The 14,710-nt window shown below is 54.7% G+C and overlaps 5 protein-coding genes across 5 annotated transcripts; 4 read left to right on the top strand and 1 right to left on the bottom strand.

Annotated features, from left to right (window-relative positions):
• Nucleotides 1–425: 425 nt before the first annotated feature.
• CDEST_10821 (Putative major facilitator, sugar transporter, major facilitator superfamily) lies at nt 426–2,570 on the top strand (the record flags this gene model as incomplete). Its single annotated transcript, XM_062926977.1, has 6 exons — nt 426–720; nt 784–1,146; nt 1,214–1,323; nt 1,381–1,729; nt 1,791–2,111; nt 2,170–2,570. 6 exons carry the CDS (start codon nt 426–428, stop codon nt 2,568–2,570), a joined length of 1,839 nt encoding a protein of 612 aa, XP_062783028.1.
• Nucleotides 2,571–3,636: 1,066 nt separating this feature from the next.
• CDEST_10820 (Putative glycoside hydrolase superfamily) lies at nt 3,637–4,955 on the bottom strand. Its single transcript, XM_062926976.1, has one exon. The coding sequence runs from the start codon at nt 4,915–4,917 to the stop codon at nt 3,850–3,852; it is 1,068 nt and encodes a 355-aa protein (XP_062783027.1). The 5' UTR covers nt 4,918–4,955; the 3' UTR covers nt 3,637–3,849.
• A 2,863-nt stretch (nt 4,956–7,818) lies between these two features.
• On the top strand, nt 7,819–9,288 carry CDEST_10819 (Putative nucleotide-diphospho-sugar transferase; the record flags this gene model as incomplete). The annotated part of the gene is made up of 1 exon (XM_062926975.1): nt 7,819–9,288. The coding sequence occupies one exon, from the start codon at nt 7,819–7,821 to the stop codon at nt 9,286–9,288; it is 1,470 nt and encodes a 489-aa protein (XP_062783026.1).
• Nucleotides 9,289–10,419: 1,131 nt separating this feature from the next.
• On the top strand, nt 10,420–11,302 carry CDEST_10818 (uncharacterized protein). Its single transcript, XM_062926974.1, has 2 exons — nt 10,420–10,840; nt 10,916–11,302. Exons 1-2 carry the CDS (start codon nt 10,482–10,484, stop codon nt 11,112–11,114), a joined length of 558 nt encoding a protein of 185 aa, XP_062783025.1. The 5' UTR covers nt 10,420–10,481; the 3' UTR covers nt 11,115–11,302.
• A 1,379-nt stretch (nt 11,303–12,681) lies between these two features.
• On the top strand, nt 12,682–14,374 carry CDEST_10817 (Putative cytochrome P450; the record flags this gene model as incomplete). The annotated part of the gene is made up of 4 exons (XM_062926973.1): nt 12,682–12,750; nt 12,806–13,339; nt 13,410–14,053; nt 14,116–14,374. 4 exons carry the CDS (start codon nt 12,682–12,684, stop codon nt 14,372–14,374), a joined length of 1,506 nt encoding a protein of 501 aa, XP_062783024.1.
• Nucleotides 14,375–14,710: the final 336 nt, after the last annotated feature.

Below are 14,710 nucleotides of genomic sequence, written 5' to 3'. Positions count from 1 at the left end.
ATGGGCCCATTGGCGAGCTGGATTCGGCCCTTCTCCCACATGCTGACCGGATAACACCACGTCCCCAACACCTCCAGCTCCCAAGACTGCACTGCACGTCTGGGGATGTGTGGTGTGGGTAGCGTCTGACCCCTCCGAGCCGCATACGGACCCATCGTGACCTTCGCCCGTCCCATCTGTAAACCTCCCGAGGGATGACCTCAGCCAAGTCATCCTCCACAGAGCTACGGATTCTGCGAGACCCACGAGGTCGGTCAAGTCGTTGGGCCGGGGAGGGTGAGATGTGAGCGAGTACAAAGGCGCACATGCATCCCGCGACCACGTTCCGACCCCAAGAAGCTCTTACCAAGGACCTAGCGGGATCATCCTCTCACTTTCCACCCCCCTTTCACTCTCAACTCAAACCTCGGTGTCCGTTGATCAACATGGCCGACCGCAACACGGCCGACCAGAACACGGCCGCCGCCGCCGCTGCCCCCACGGCCGAGCCCAACATGTCCGAGAAGCACGAGCACCCCAGCGACAGCGGGAGCAGGACGCCGTCGTCCGTCGACAGCGGCCGCGCCGTCAACGAGAAGCCCAAACCCAAGGGGTTCCTCGCTCGCATGGGCGACCTGCCGGAATGGGGCTTCCGCGGCAAGCGGCTCCAGGGCCGGTTGCTCAACTGGTCCATCGGCTTCATCGCATCTTGCGGCTTCCTCATGTTCGGATACGACCAGGGTGAGTGAGACCTTGTAGGACCGTGTTCTGGGACGTTCTCAATGCTAACCGGCTCTTTCTCAGGTGTTCTTGGCTCGCTACTGACCCTCGACGACTTCCAGAGAAGCATCCCCCTCATGACGCCGCTGGAGCAGTCCAACTCGCTCTGCTGGCTCGACTTCCCCGAGAACACCCAGAGAGACTACAGCCAGTGCACCGGCGACCCCAACACGCAGGCCGCCGCCGTGGCCGTCTACCAGATCGGCTGCTTCCTGGGCGCCGTGCTCATCCTCTTCTACGGAGAGACCTGGGGCCGCAAGTCGTCCACCTTCTGGGGCAGCGCCATCATGATCTTCGGAACCATCCTGCAGGCCTCGGCGCACGAGTACGGCCTCTTCTCTGCGGGCCGCGTTGTCGGTGGTATCGGGAACGGCATGGTCACGTCGAGTGAGTCCGGCTTTTGGGCCCCCGCCCCTTTTGCTGAGTTGCTTCCTTGGAGCTAACCGTATCATAGCTATTCCCACATGGCAGTCTGAGTGTGCACGCCCGCATCAGCGAGGTTTCCTCATCACCCTCTCCGGTGCTTTGATCAGCTGCGGTATCGCCATTGCCTACTGGGTCGATGTAAGAGTCCTTATTTCTGTCGTCCTGAAAAACTGAAACTGACTTGTTTGTGAAAAGTACGGCTTCTACTTCCTCGAGGGATCGATCCGCTGGCGTTTCCCCGTCTCGTTCCAATCCTTCTTCACCATCATCGTCATGATCGGTCTGCTCTACCTCCCCGACTCGCCCCGTTGGTTGGCGATGAAGGGCCGCATGGACGAGGCCCGCGAAGTGACGTCTCGTCTCCTCGGCAAGCCCATCGACCACGAGGACGTTACCATCGAGGTCAAGGCCATCCAGGAGGCTCTCGAGGCCCAGAGCCAAGGAGGAAGCTTCAAGTTCAGGGAGCTCCTGACCAACGGTCCCTCGCAGAACCTGAGACGCACTCTTCTCGGCATTGCTGCCCAGTTTTTCCAGCAGATCTGCGGTATGTTTGTTGTCCTTCTCTCGTTACCGACGACCCATTCACTGACGTATGAGTTCGCCAGGTATCAACCTCATCACGTACTACAGCGGATTCTTGTTCGAGAACTCCCTCGGTTTCGGCCCTGAGCTGTCCCGACTCCTGGCCGCGTTCAACGGCACGGAGTACTTTCTGGCTTCGCTCGTCGCTCTTCCCCTGATCGAGAGGACCGGACGGCGTAAGCTCATGTTGTTCGGAGCATTCGGCATGATGGCCTCCATGGCCATCTTGGCCGGAACCGTGTCTACCGGCACGGTCGACGAGACCGGTGCCCCCAAGCTCGAGACCAAGTACGGAGTCACCGCGACCGTCTTCCTCTTCGTCTTCAACTCCTTCTTCGCCATCGGTAAGCCCCTCACCCGTACCCGCAATAGTGGGTTGCCCCAAACTGACTCTAGAAACAGGATGGCTCGGCATGACCTGGCTCTACCCGGCCGAAATCACCAACCTCCGCATCCGCATCCAGGCCAACGCCCTCTCGACCTGCTCCAACTGGCTGTCCAACTTCCTCATCGTCATGATCACGCCCCCGGCCTTCGCCAACCTGGGCTACAAGACGTACGTCATGTTCGCCGTCTTCAACGCCGCCATCATCCCCTGCGTCTACCTCTTCTTCCCAGAGCCTAAGGGCCGCAGCCTCGAGGAGCTCGACATCATCTTTGCCAGCGCCCACGCCGACAAGGTCAACCCCGTTAAGCGCGCCAAGGAGATGCGCAAGGTCGAGGGCAGGGAGCTCGAGAACGAGCTGGAGAAGTATTTTGGGTCCAGCGAGATGGTCGAGGACGCTCGTCCCATGATGCAATGAGTGCACTACGCACCTTGAAAAGTTACAACAGCAACAACAACCGCGCTCTCTAGCGCTCATTGATGATACCAACTCTTAATGAGTACCATTTAGTTCAGATACCTAGATTTAGTCAGTTTCAACCAAAAATAGAACTGTTTGCACGTCACACTGCTGCATTAATTGCTTCTTCCGTGCGTTATGGTCCAGTGGGAGCAGAGTGGCAGAGGCTCGCACCCCCGTAAGACCTGTTGTAGCCGAGCAAAAGCTGATACCTTGAATATGACACCGTGCCAACCAGGCATGGAATCGAAAGAGCAGACTCGGGGCCTAGAACAATGGGAATGCGCAAAATTCAAACATGCGTCAGGCAGGCGGGACATCTTGGTGATCGCGCCTATTCAATTCGAGACAATTCAAGGCATTGTCACATCACACGTTGCGCAACTCAGAGATCAATGATTCCCCAGCTTATGGGTCGGCCGCAGAAGAAGCAACATAGGGCTGGCGCGGGGAGACAAAAGGCGGTGAGCATATTGGATCAGGCGGCTAATTCACCTAGTTAGCTTATCGACTACCAAGATCCCTTTTTCAACTTTCTGCCGACCTGGCTCCCTCTTCGTGTGAATGAAGAATGAACGGCCGACGTGGCAGGTTTGATCAGTCTGACTGCTAGTATCACAAGTTAGACACCGTAATTACGGTGCCGGCCGTTCGGCAGGGTAGAGCAGCGGTGATTCTATTGATAATGCTAATGCCTTGAGAAGAAATAGACAAAGAGCAAGGGGCCCTTCGTGGTCAGCAGTCCATATAAGTAAAGTGAGGGCATTCAGAGCCTGCCGCCGGGTGCGCCCGTCGGCTGGGATCCGGTTCATGCGAATGTTGCCGGTCACGCTTCATGTGCCCGTCAGCGCCGAAGCCCGGTCTGCTGCGCGGCCGTGGCTCAGGGGTTGCGGCGTCGCTGCTGCGACACATTCCATCGGCGATTGCGTCCAGGCGCTCAACTCTCTACAAGGGCTAGTAACATTTACATCATCTACATACCTAAGAGGATTGGGTTCCATGCATTCTGTTATTCCTGATACGTGGCAAAGATTATGTAGACTTTTCTGCTACCTTGCTGTGATTTCCAAGTGTTGAAATGTCTACATAATCGACAAATACTGTTGACTTTGCGCCATCGTCACATTGGCCCCCCCCCCCCTACACAGCTACTCATTGACCAGTCAAGCCAGGCTTATGTATCTTCTCCATGTAATTGGATGCTTACATGCTCCGATCGAACAGAAAATTACTAATGCTACAAGCCGAATAAAACACCCAAGACAACAGCGAAAGGCACCCACAACCCCTGGGCAGTGTACAGTGAGGACGCTTTGGAAGTCAAGTTGATGGCAGCAGGAGCTCCGCTTCCAGGCGCACAAGTAAGGTTGAATTTCGCAGTCTTCTTGAGGTCCTCCGTAATGGCAAACTTCTCGGCATTGGCAGGGTTAGAGTCTCTCAAGGTATACCACCAGGTGTTCACACGCCCAAAAAGCCTGTCGCACCCTATCTCTTGCCAGAACTGCGCCGCGTTCGAAACGCTGGCAACCGCCTGTCCGCGCACAGGCCCCGACGCAGGGTAACCCGTCTCTGTAACCCAGAGCGGCTTGCCTCTGGTGGCGTTGAGGGAAACATTGTAGATGTAGTCGAAGATTGTGGTTGCGTTGCCGATGTCGTTGCCCTTGTCTGCTTCGTAGTAGGGGTAGAGGTCGGTGCCGAGCCAGTCCAGCTCGTCGACGACACGGCTGTTGCTTTCGTTGCCGAACGCGCTCCAGGCATCGACATGTCCGACAGGCTTGCCGCTGAGAATCGTGCCTTCGATGGCGTCTCGGACTTCGCGGATGAACCGCACCATGATGTCCGGCCCTTGTCCGAGCCCGGCGTTGTTTTGGATGCCAGATTCCGAGAGGCGGTAGAGGTCCTCGCTGCCAACCGAGATGCCGACGACGAGGTCGGCGAACTGCTGGCCGAACCTATCGATGGCGCTCCTCATGGCAGTGAGCTCGTTTTCGATCGTCTGTGTGCCGGAACACCAGATGCCGAGCAACATCGACGTGTTTGTTGCTAAAGCCGCGGGGAACGCCGAGATCGGATCGCTTGTGGTCCCCGCCTGGATCATCGTATAAAGGCGCACACTGTTGAAGAGACCTGGCGAGCCTCGGAGCCCCTGGGCCGTTGTGAACTCTGCTTGGAAATCGGACTGATCTTTCGGGTCGTTGTTGTCCTTTGTTGCGCCTGAGTTGAAACCCAGGAGCCCTGATGGCATCTGCTGCCCAGCGGCGCCGATAGCCAGCCAGGTTAGGAAGCAGAGTTTGAGTAGAACCATGTTTGATGGTAGTAGGGAAGAAACGACTGACAAATGGGTTGATGGAGCATGTAATCTTGAAGCTAGCCGGCAATTGGGTCTCACGGAGTTATATAATGCTGAGTGCTACGGGCCTTCGAGCCAACCACATCGGTGATGAGACGAACTCAAAACCCAACTCTCCTCGCAGTGACATGCCCTTCCCTGAGATGCTGAATTCGTCACTCGAATTTTCCCGGTCGATCGTGTCGTATCAGTACGAAGTTTCTGAGACGTACATTAGAATAAACTTCTTGAACGTGAAATTGGTAGGATAACATGACAGGGGTTATCGATGCAAGGTAGAGGTTGACTTGGATAGGCAAGAGTTTGGTGCGTGATTTGATAGGTTGACAGTTCGGGGGTTCTTACCAGATTGGAGCCCCTTTGTTACATCTAATCTGTTTACTGATCTGATTAGTGATCTGAGCGAGGGGTGATCTAACGATGGACCACAGGGGGGGACTATGAGTGACTGGCCCAGGCATCTTGAAGTGCCAGGGAGAACAACAAAAAATAATTAGCCTCGGCACTATCATCCCCTTCTTGGATGCGTTCATCCAGCCAGGTTTGGAAAGATAGGATGATGTTGTGACCTTCAAGTTCAGCTGATTGTTGTCAGTTCAGTTTGATGGAGTTGCAATCCCGCCTGTCAGACTACTTGATCGGATGGGCCTGGCACCGCACGAGTCACACTCTGAGTGTTGTGAGTAGGTGTAACGATTCTTGTACCATGTTCTATCAGGTGCGAATGGACCTCGCTTCTCCCAAGCCTGAAGACACTCTGGCTTTGTCCAATAATCGCTGATGTAGTTTCTAATCAGGTTTTATCAGTGTGTTACAGCAGACATTAGCCTAGTCAAACTTTATGGGAAGAAGGATGACTTCTTCGCCGAGGAGTCAGCCAGTTAGTTAGGGTCCATGAAGGTCAAGCGAATGTCAAGCGTTTCTAATTAGGTTAAAGTTTCTAGGCAATGATTTATTTGATTGGAAAATCCTACCCTTGGCAAAAGCGACGTCTGCTCGCACCCCTTTTGTGTGCCCATACCCTCTAACTCGACAGGAATCCTCCTCGGGAAGGCCGGACCTCACATGTTTTGCGAGGAGTGAGTTCCGCCCGCAGACTTACCGGATGTTCAAAGACCCGAGACGGTGACATTTATTTCAAATGCCATCTTACATGGGATATGGGAGCTAGTCCAGGCACTATTAAATCGCGAGGCACCCTTGCCCCCCCCCCCTCTAAATAACCTGTCACTGGGCTGGGCCGCCAAAGACGGCTGTTGTCGCGGGTTCTGCTTGATTCTTGACAAGACGGAAAGGGAAAAAAGAGACCTGTTGACGGAAGTTATTTTCAAGACGGTTGACGCGCGGTAAGACCACGGAAAACAGGAGACGTTGCACAAAAGGACTGGGCCTACTACTGAACGCACAGCACCCGGAAAGTATGTGGCAGATCTTTATCAGGCCTTTCACGCGGCACTTGCGGATCTAGATAGGGACAGACATGACCTCGTTGAAACCGTGCAGGCTTTCATTCACAATGATGCTGACTTGATAGCAAAGTGCGAATAGGGCAGGTCGGCGCCTGAGGTTACGCCTCATGGGGAAGAGAGGGAAAGACGGACATAGTACATGTCCTCAAGCGAGGATGACTGCCAGAACGTGGTTTGGCGCATTGAGATAGAGGTGGGGAAAGGGGGGGGGATTCACATCTTGGCGTAGCGAATGTCAGATCTGGCGACAAGGGGGAGGGGATCAGCCACTCCTCAAGTGTGGTAGAGCATCTATCCACCCAAGAAACATGGTGTTGAATAGCTGATATCACAACGAAGGAATCAGTAAGAAGAAGCCGAATAAGTGACAGGAAAACATCAAAGACTCCAGCAGCTGCATGCCTGCTGCATATCCAGGAGGCGGCTCCAATATCTAGCCGTCGATACTACTGGCAGAGTATCCAGGGCTTTGTTAATAATAGCCGGCGATAAAATCCCGTTCCAACTAGAGAGGCTGACTTCGGCTCCTCTAGATCATTATCTGTACTCTGGCAGTTATCACGCCTGTACCCTGAATTCAAGAACACAGAAATGAATCCCAATTTGCCTTGTCTTTTAGCACTTTCGTCAGCTTAGCAGTGAATTTGCGTTCTCTGAGCCCAAAATAGGAAACCAGCTCCATGCCAGCCCATGTAGAGGTATTAAGGTAGTGTGCGTACTCAGTGACTGCACAAATTGTTGCGCCTTATCTTCAAAGGTGGCGTTCAATGTGAACGAAACTTTGCCGTTTGCCTTGAGACTGCAACATATAAACAAGGAATCAAAGTTGTCTGCTGACAAGACTTTACGCTCTTCTCTTGGAAGGAAAGCCTTGCCAGAAGAATTGGACATTACTATGTTTTCAAGTGAGCATTGAGGTTGTCACTGTTTGAAGATCCTCGTAGACAAAGACTCATTGTTGCGTCCCTGAAGCTGAGGTCTTTCCGACATGCTTTGAGATGATATTGAAAGGGGCAATTCACCGAATAATCCTGGAGTTCTCATTGTTAAAAACAATGACATTGTCTCCTACTAGATAGGAATTGCTGAGAGTTGCAGCGTTGTTCCAGACAGCTTCGACGTATAACAGAGCGGGTCCCATTAACCGAAGAGAGCTCAAACTTGTAGGTCATTCAACAACACCCCCGACTTACACAACACAACAATTCAACAGCATAAAGTCTTCGATTTTGATCATTCGACGATGAGATTCTCTGCAGACGGACCCAGACGCAGGGAAAGTATGGCGTCAGCAGACACTGAACGACCTCGTAGCACCGAGGGACAGTCAACTCAGCCTCGGAACCACGCCAGTTTCCATCGCGGCCTCAGTTTTGTAGGTCTCGTCATGATGGCATCGCTACGGTTTCTCTGGAACCACCCAATTATTCCCTTGTCCTTCTTCATATGGAGGTGCTGCGAAGACTCCATCGAGCAGTACATATCGAAACTGACCGCGCCCATGGTACGCCGCACGCCGCAGGACTGGACCACGATGTTCATCACGGTGTTCTTCCTTCGGTACTTGCGCCTCGCCATCAACATATGGGGATCCTGGCGATACAAGCCCGTGCCCCTTCCCCGGTTCCCGACATGGACCCGCGGGGACGTGACCGTGATCCTCCCGACGATCGACCCCGGCAACTCCAAGTTCGACGAATGCATCATCTCGTTGCTCGAGAACCGGCCCGCCGCGATTCTCATCGTCACCGTCGGCGCCAGGATGCGGGCCCGCTGCGAGAACATCGCCCGGGCCTACCGCAGGAATTACCCGTCGACCGAGATCGGCGTCAGCGCCGTCCTTCACCCCTCCAAGCGCCGCCAGGTCGCCCACGCCGTGCCCCATGTGCGGACTGAGTTTACCGTCTTGGCCGACGACCACGTCTTCTGGCCGAGCTGCTTCTTTCTCCCTTCAGCCCTTGCCCCCTTCCAAGACATCAACATGGGTATAGTAGCGACGCACAAGCGCGTACGCCGCACGACGCCCGGTGAGTGGTCCCGTCCTTCCATCGTGAACCTGATCGGGTGCTTCTACCTCCACCGCCACAACTGGGAGCTCCGCGCCTCCAACGCCGTCTACGGCGGCGTCTTCGTCGCGTCCAGTCGCACCGCCATCTACCGCACAAGGCTCCTCAAGGCCGACGGCGTCATGGACAGGTACTGCAACGAGCGCTTCTTCTTCGGGCTCTTCGGCGGCAAGGAAGGCCTCGGCCCCGACGACGACAACTTCCTCACTCGCGAAGCGTACAGGCGCGGGTGGGCCGTCAAGTTCCAGCAGACCGAGGACTGCACGATCGAGACGACGCTGGGCGACGAGTCGGTGGCCAAATTCAGAGGCCAGCTCATCCGCTGGGCCCGGACGACGTTCCGCAGCAATCCGTGCATGCTGGCGCGGGTCACCGACGTGTCCACCTGGCGCATGCCGTTCACCTACTTTGCAGTCTACGCCGCCGCGCTCTTCAACTTCGCCCTGCTCTGGGACGCCGCGCTGCTCGTCTCGCTGTCCTGCTCGACGTGGAGCGATGGACTGCTGTCCAGGAACGTTGGCAAGCTCGTGCTCTGGATCCTGTGGACCAAGACCATCAAGCTCTGGCCGCACATCGTCCGCCACCCCGCCGATGTCCCTCTGCTGATTTTCCAGGTCCTCTTCGTGTACGCCCACTCCTTTATCAAGCTCTGGGCGCTTGTGACATTCTACGACTGCGCGTGGCTGGGGCGTGACCTGGAGGCGGTCGACGCCGAAGCAGAGGATCTGCAGGATTACCTCGACGAGACTTTTGAGTTTGGCACCTTTACAGATGAGCCACTATATTACTAGAAATGAGTCTCTCTTGGATTAGTTACTTATGGCGTTTAGAAACATAGTCAGAGGTGGAGAGAAACCGGGTTTGATGCTTTGTTCTGAGTTAGTCTTTGGGTGAGTGAGCCTACACGCATCATTATCACAACTCCAACAGTTGCATATTTATCTGCTATTGAACCCTGATTATCCGTTTATACCATTGTGTGTATGTCACTCTGATCAACAGCATCACGCACTGCAGCTGCCATCACCGTCGTCTTGCCTTCTAACTTTGAAACAAACTTTATGGTTCATACCTCACTCAAATGCAGGGTTCATTGGGTACGACGAAGCCCTCTATTAGTGGAAAGTTGCTTCAAGAATTCAGTCTTCCGTGTGACTCGAATCGAAGCATCCCACCGGCAACTGCTGACTCGAAAATTACCCAAGTCCTTGATTTAAGATTGTGGAATTAGCTTCCCACAAAGCAAATCCCTAGTGCGCAGTGGTTTTGAGTGACATGAGCGAGTCGAAGCGCGGGGAAGCACGTCGACAACATCATGGCCCTCCCTTGGTTGGATCTACGTTGAATCCAACCCAGTCTCTGGATGTCAACCTTGAGGGAAGAGTTACACAGCCCTGACCACCCGAGATCTGCATGTTGGTTCGAGGCCATGCAGCGATAAAGCGCCGCTATCCGATTCAAACCCCCTTTTGACGGGACAGCGCTCATAAATAAGTCTGCCTAGCGACGGGCGAAAAGCTCGGCGCAGCCACATTCCCGCTTCCGCAATGGGACAGAGTCCAAGAAATCCCCCGTGTCCGCCATTGGTCCGAACGCCAGTGGTGCATTGGAAGGATTCAACACCATGCAGATCGGACTTAGTCCAGGCGGGGATCCTCCCCAAATTTAGGATCCTGATCTCACCTCCAGGCTCCAGTTTTGAACCACTTGCCAGGCATATGGCCTATCAGTTCCCATGATTTTGAGAGACAGTACGTATCAGCTTTGAGGCTGATGCTTCGATCGCCATGCTTGCATTTGGGTCAGCGGGCAGACCAGAGACATTTTAGGCACCATCGGTTTGAATCCTTTACTTTGGAGGGAGAGGGTTCCATATAATAAGAGAATCCAGTGTCCGGTTTGTGTAAATCGACTGTCAACGACTCGAACGACATCAAGCCGTAATTATCAGCCAGCTAGTCATACTCAAACCAGACAACAAGCCATGCCTTCGCCGGCCACCATCGCCACCCTTCGGCGCCTCGAGATAATCGCCTTCCCGCCCGCCTTCATCCTCCTCGTAGCCCACGGCATTGCCTCCCAGTTCGCCTTCCCCGCTCTGGGACTCCTCCCTTTGGCCGCTTCGGGCATTCTAGCAGCTTTCATTCTTAACCGCGACGTCGTGGCCGCCATCGGCTCCCCGATCCAGTCACTCTCCGAGTCCAATATCTTCTGGGCCGACTGCCTCCTCGCCGTGCTCCACCTATCCTTCCTCATTCCGAGCTGGGCCCTCTTGGCCCGTGCCTGGCCCGACCCTGTCATCGTGCTGGGGACTTACTGCACCGTCTTCATGATGTTTGACCTGTAAGTCCGCCCCCCCCCCCCCCGTCGACCCATCGCCATTTCTCATAGTGCACGCACGCTAACCCGTCCTCTCAGCGGCGTTCATCTTTTCATTGCTCTACCCCAGGCTGTTCATATTCTCATCAGTCAGAGCTGCAGCTGCCCCCACTGCCGATCCGTCGCCAAGGCCGGCTACTTCTCCTCAACCGTTTCCGAGTACACGCCTCTCAGCGACGCTGATGAACCCGAGATCGTTGCTCGCGATCTTGAGGAGGGCGGAGACGCTCGTATCTGAGAGGGCGTAGTCGAGACATGCAGCAGCCCACGGCCATCCTCCGACAGAAACCAGCCTCTGTCAGGACAGAGCCCGAACGTAGGAAGGGGAGGTATGCGGACATGATATTATATGATAGACAATGAACTGGGAACGGTTTTGAGGCGTTAGAAATTTGTTACAGATTGAATGACAAGGTATTTTCGTCGGCATTGTGCAGTGACAGAAGTATACCAGATGTCTCTCCAGGCTCGACTCGGGGAAACCAAGCCTCGTATGACGTTTTCCTAGGCCTGGTCCACATGCACACATCAGCCGCGAAGTAAGTGCCCGTCCACGTTTATTCAAGATTGTACGATGTACGCTTACTTGAGGGAGACCCAAACTCCTCCACACAATGGACAAAAACCTTGTCCCACCAGTCACGCTCGCTTTCGCTTTCTCGGGAAGAATATACTTTTGTTTTCCTTGATTGTGCGAGCCGTGATATTTCATTGGCTCCTCTGTTTGTTTATGGCTGTACTATGGCATGCGGTAAGTTTTACCTCCGGTCAGGGTTGGTACTGCGCAGGGTTGAACTGAGTAGCTCAGTCCTTGCCGAAACGCTGACCGGCTAAAGTGAAGCTTGAGTATGCCGATAGCCAGATGTACTGCTGCGGAGGCAATTATGGCTGCACCTTTACGTTCTGATAGGCGTGAGGGTAAGGCTTTTGCCTGCAACCACAATGGTAGAGAAGTCCCTATGGATGATGATGAAGATGATAAGTCATACTCTAACATTAAGAACAGCACCATCGCCGGGCTATTCTAGATTCAACAAATTTGATTGGGTCTAACTTGGGCTACTGTCTCATTCCTGCATAGCTATTTTTGTTTGGCTGGTTAACTCGGGCGTGATAGATGCCCAGTCCGATTAACGACTAAGAACTGATGGAGGGGATAATGGTTAACTTAGGTAGATTAAAATTCTGCGTCTAACCTTTATATGAACCTTCCCTGTGAGGTAGAAGGTTAACTCTATGCCTAGATCCCAGCTTCTCTCAGGTGGCGCTGCGTTCTTGGCCTTTATCATCGTACCTGGTCCTGTCATCCGGAAGTCTTGGGGGAAAACAGCAGAAACAGTATTTGCATTAACATCTTCCCGCTTGTAGTGCTTTTATCCAGCTAAATTTACAAAGTTACAATCGTTATTTTTCCAAATTTCAAATTCTGCTCGAAAAAAATCAGTTTAGCGCGATGGTTTTTTGTTTTTACCTGGCGCACTCCTTGATCACACTGAAGGACTTCCATTCATCACACTTTGAATCGGGAACGTATTTGGACAAATACTGAGGTCAGCATCAAGGGCATTATCTCTCTGTCTTGCATGCAGCAACATGCTGGCAAGAAGTAACAGTGATGAGGGGAAATCAAACTCTGCCGCTGGCCGTGGTGACCAGCCACCACAGAGATCAGACAACCCCTCCAGTACAATACACATATATCTACCAAGATCATCCAGATGGTCAATTCCGTCTGGATGGGTCGTTGCATGCTCTGTGCTCATCCATTTCCATTGATACTTGGCCACAAGACCATAGCAGGCGATATGCTGTTTGCTAACGCAACAGGTGCTGCTTGTACGGCAGCAGGGCTGTTCACAGTCCTCGTCCTCTACGTATGTGTTTTTGAATCCTTTTCGACGGCATTTTGTTGACCTCCAGTTACGCTAGGCAATTCGCACCATCTACACGAACCGTCTCCGTCACATTCCCGGCCCTTGGTACACTGCCCTAACCCACCTCGTCCTCAAGAACCACACCCTCAAGGGCCGCCGCATGTACTACGTTCATGACCTTCACTCTCGATACGGACCCGTGGTCCGCATATCTCCTCATGAAGTCGCCGTCGCTGACCTGGAAGGCTTCGCCGCGATCCACCGCATCGGCGGGGGCTTTCTTAAGTCACCTTGGTACGAGAGCTCCAACATGCCCGAGGGCGGCGAGGCGAGCATCTTCGCCATGCGCGACCCGAGGAAGCACGCCGCCAAGAGGAAGTTGCTCGCGAGGGTCTTCACAAAAGCATACCTGAGGAGTGAGTGGGAGGGGGTCGTGAGAGAGAAGGTCGAGAAAGCCGTGGGGAGAATATACGAAGAGGCGGAAGACGGCGGCCGTTCCGACGTGTTGAAGTGGTTCACGATGATGACGACGGACGTCGTGGCTCACCTGTGCTTCGGGGAGTCGTTCAAGATGCTCGAGGTCGGAGAGGTAATTATCGTCCCGTTTCCATCACGTTGACATGCTGGGACCAGTGCCCGCTGACGGCGCGACGTTGTAGAAAAACGATTACATGAAGATGCTGGAGCTCATCTCGATCCAGAACATAACGCGCTACGAGCTCCCATGGCTGCACTTCATCCGCTCCCACTTGCCCGCCACGAAGTCGTCGACGGACGCCATCGACGCGAAGACCGTCCTACGAAGCTACGGCGACCGCGCCCTATCGAACCTCCGCCGGAACAGCGACCACACCAAGACCCTCTTCGCCAACATGTTGTCCGCCGTCGACACAGGCACGGCGGACGATGACGCCCACGAGAAGGAGGGAGAGACGCTCACGCAGGAAGCGATGCACGTCGAGAGCCAGAGCATGATCATCGGCGGGTCCGACACGTCGTCCATCACGCTGACCTACCTCGTCTGGGCCGTCATCAAACGGCCGAACCTGCGGGCGCGGTTGGAGGAGGAAGTGGCCGGCCTGGCACCGGACTTTGACGACGCCGTCCTCGAGACGCTCCCGCTGCTCAACGCCGTCATCGACGAGACGCTGCGGCTGTACGGCGCCGTGCAGGGACACCTGTCGAGAACGGTGCCGGCCAGAGGCGCCACGCTCGGAGGGTATTTCATCCCGGGCGGGACGACGGTGGAGACGCAGGCGTACACGCTTCACCGAGATCCGGACGCGTGGCCGGACCCGCTGCGGCAAGTTTTGCACGATCCAGCCGTCGAGGGAGGGGATGATGTTCAGGCTAACAGCGCAACAGGTTCGACGAGACGCGCTTCCTGGAGCCGGGCAGGATGACGCGGAAGCAGAAGCTGCTCTTCTCGCCCTGGGGCGCCGGTTCGCGCATCTGCCTCGGCGTAGAGCTCGCCAAGATGGAGCTCCGGCTGGGCGCCGCCGTGCTCTTCCGACGTTGCGGGGGCCTGCGGCCGGCGCCGGGGATGACGGATGGAATGATGGAGATGGAGAACTTTTTCATGGTCAGTCCTATTGGACACAGGTGCGAGGTGACTTTGGCCTGAGAGACTCGAGTCGTGTGTGCAGGCAGCATGGTTTGTTCGGATTGGCCGGATCGCGCAATTTGACGAAGGGATGATACAGCGGGCAGAAGATCCGAGGGTGTTGGTCATGTCACTCACCACCGGGTTGACGGCGACCCAGTGTATGTCAGGATTCCAAACTGAACATGTGAACGTCATAAGGGTCACCCTGACTCGAAAAGAAACAGAAGACTGTCGATCAACCAGCCAGATCAGCTTCAACAGCACGTTGGGACACCCTTGGACCCTCCCTCTATCCCCGTCTTGGATCCCGTCTTGGCCAGGCCGTCTTCCTTCGGGGAGCACGTGGGGTTGACA

The sequence above is a fragment of the Colletotrichum destructivum genome, chromosome 7 (assembly GCF_034447905.1).
Source record: "Colletotrichum destructivum chromosome 7, complete sequence".
NCBI lineage: Eukaryota > Fungi > Ascomycota > Sordariomycetes > Glomerellales > Glomerellaceae > Colletotrichum > Colletotrichum destructivum.
This window is presented reverse-complemented; position numbering and strand designations above follow the sequence as displayed.

Coding starts and splice junctions, on each gene's coding strand:
- CDEST_10820 (XM_062926976.1), bottom strand. CDS start 4,917: ATGGTTCTACTCAAACTCTGCTTCCTAACCTGGCTGGCTATCGGCGCC.
- CDEST_10818 (XM_062926974.1), top strand. CDS start 10,482: ATGCCTTCGCCGGCCACCATCGCCACCCTTCGGCGCCTCGAGATAATC. Junction 10,841..10,915: donor GTCTTCATGATGTTTGACCT/GTAAGTCCGCCC, acceptor CCGTCCTCTCAG/CGGCGTTCATCTTTTCATTG.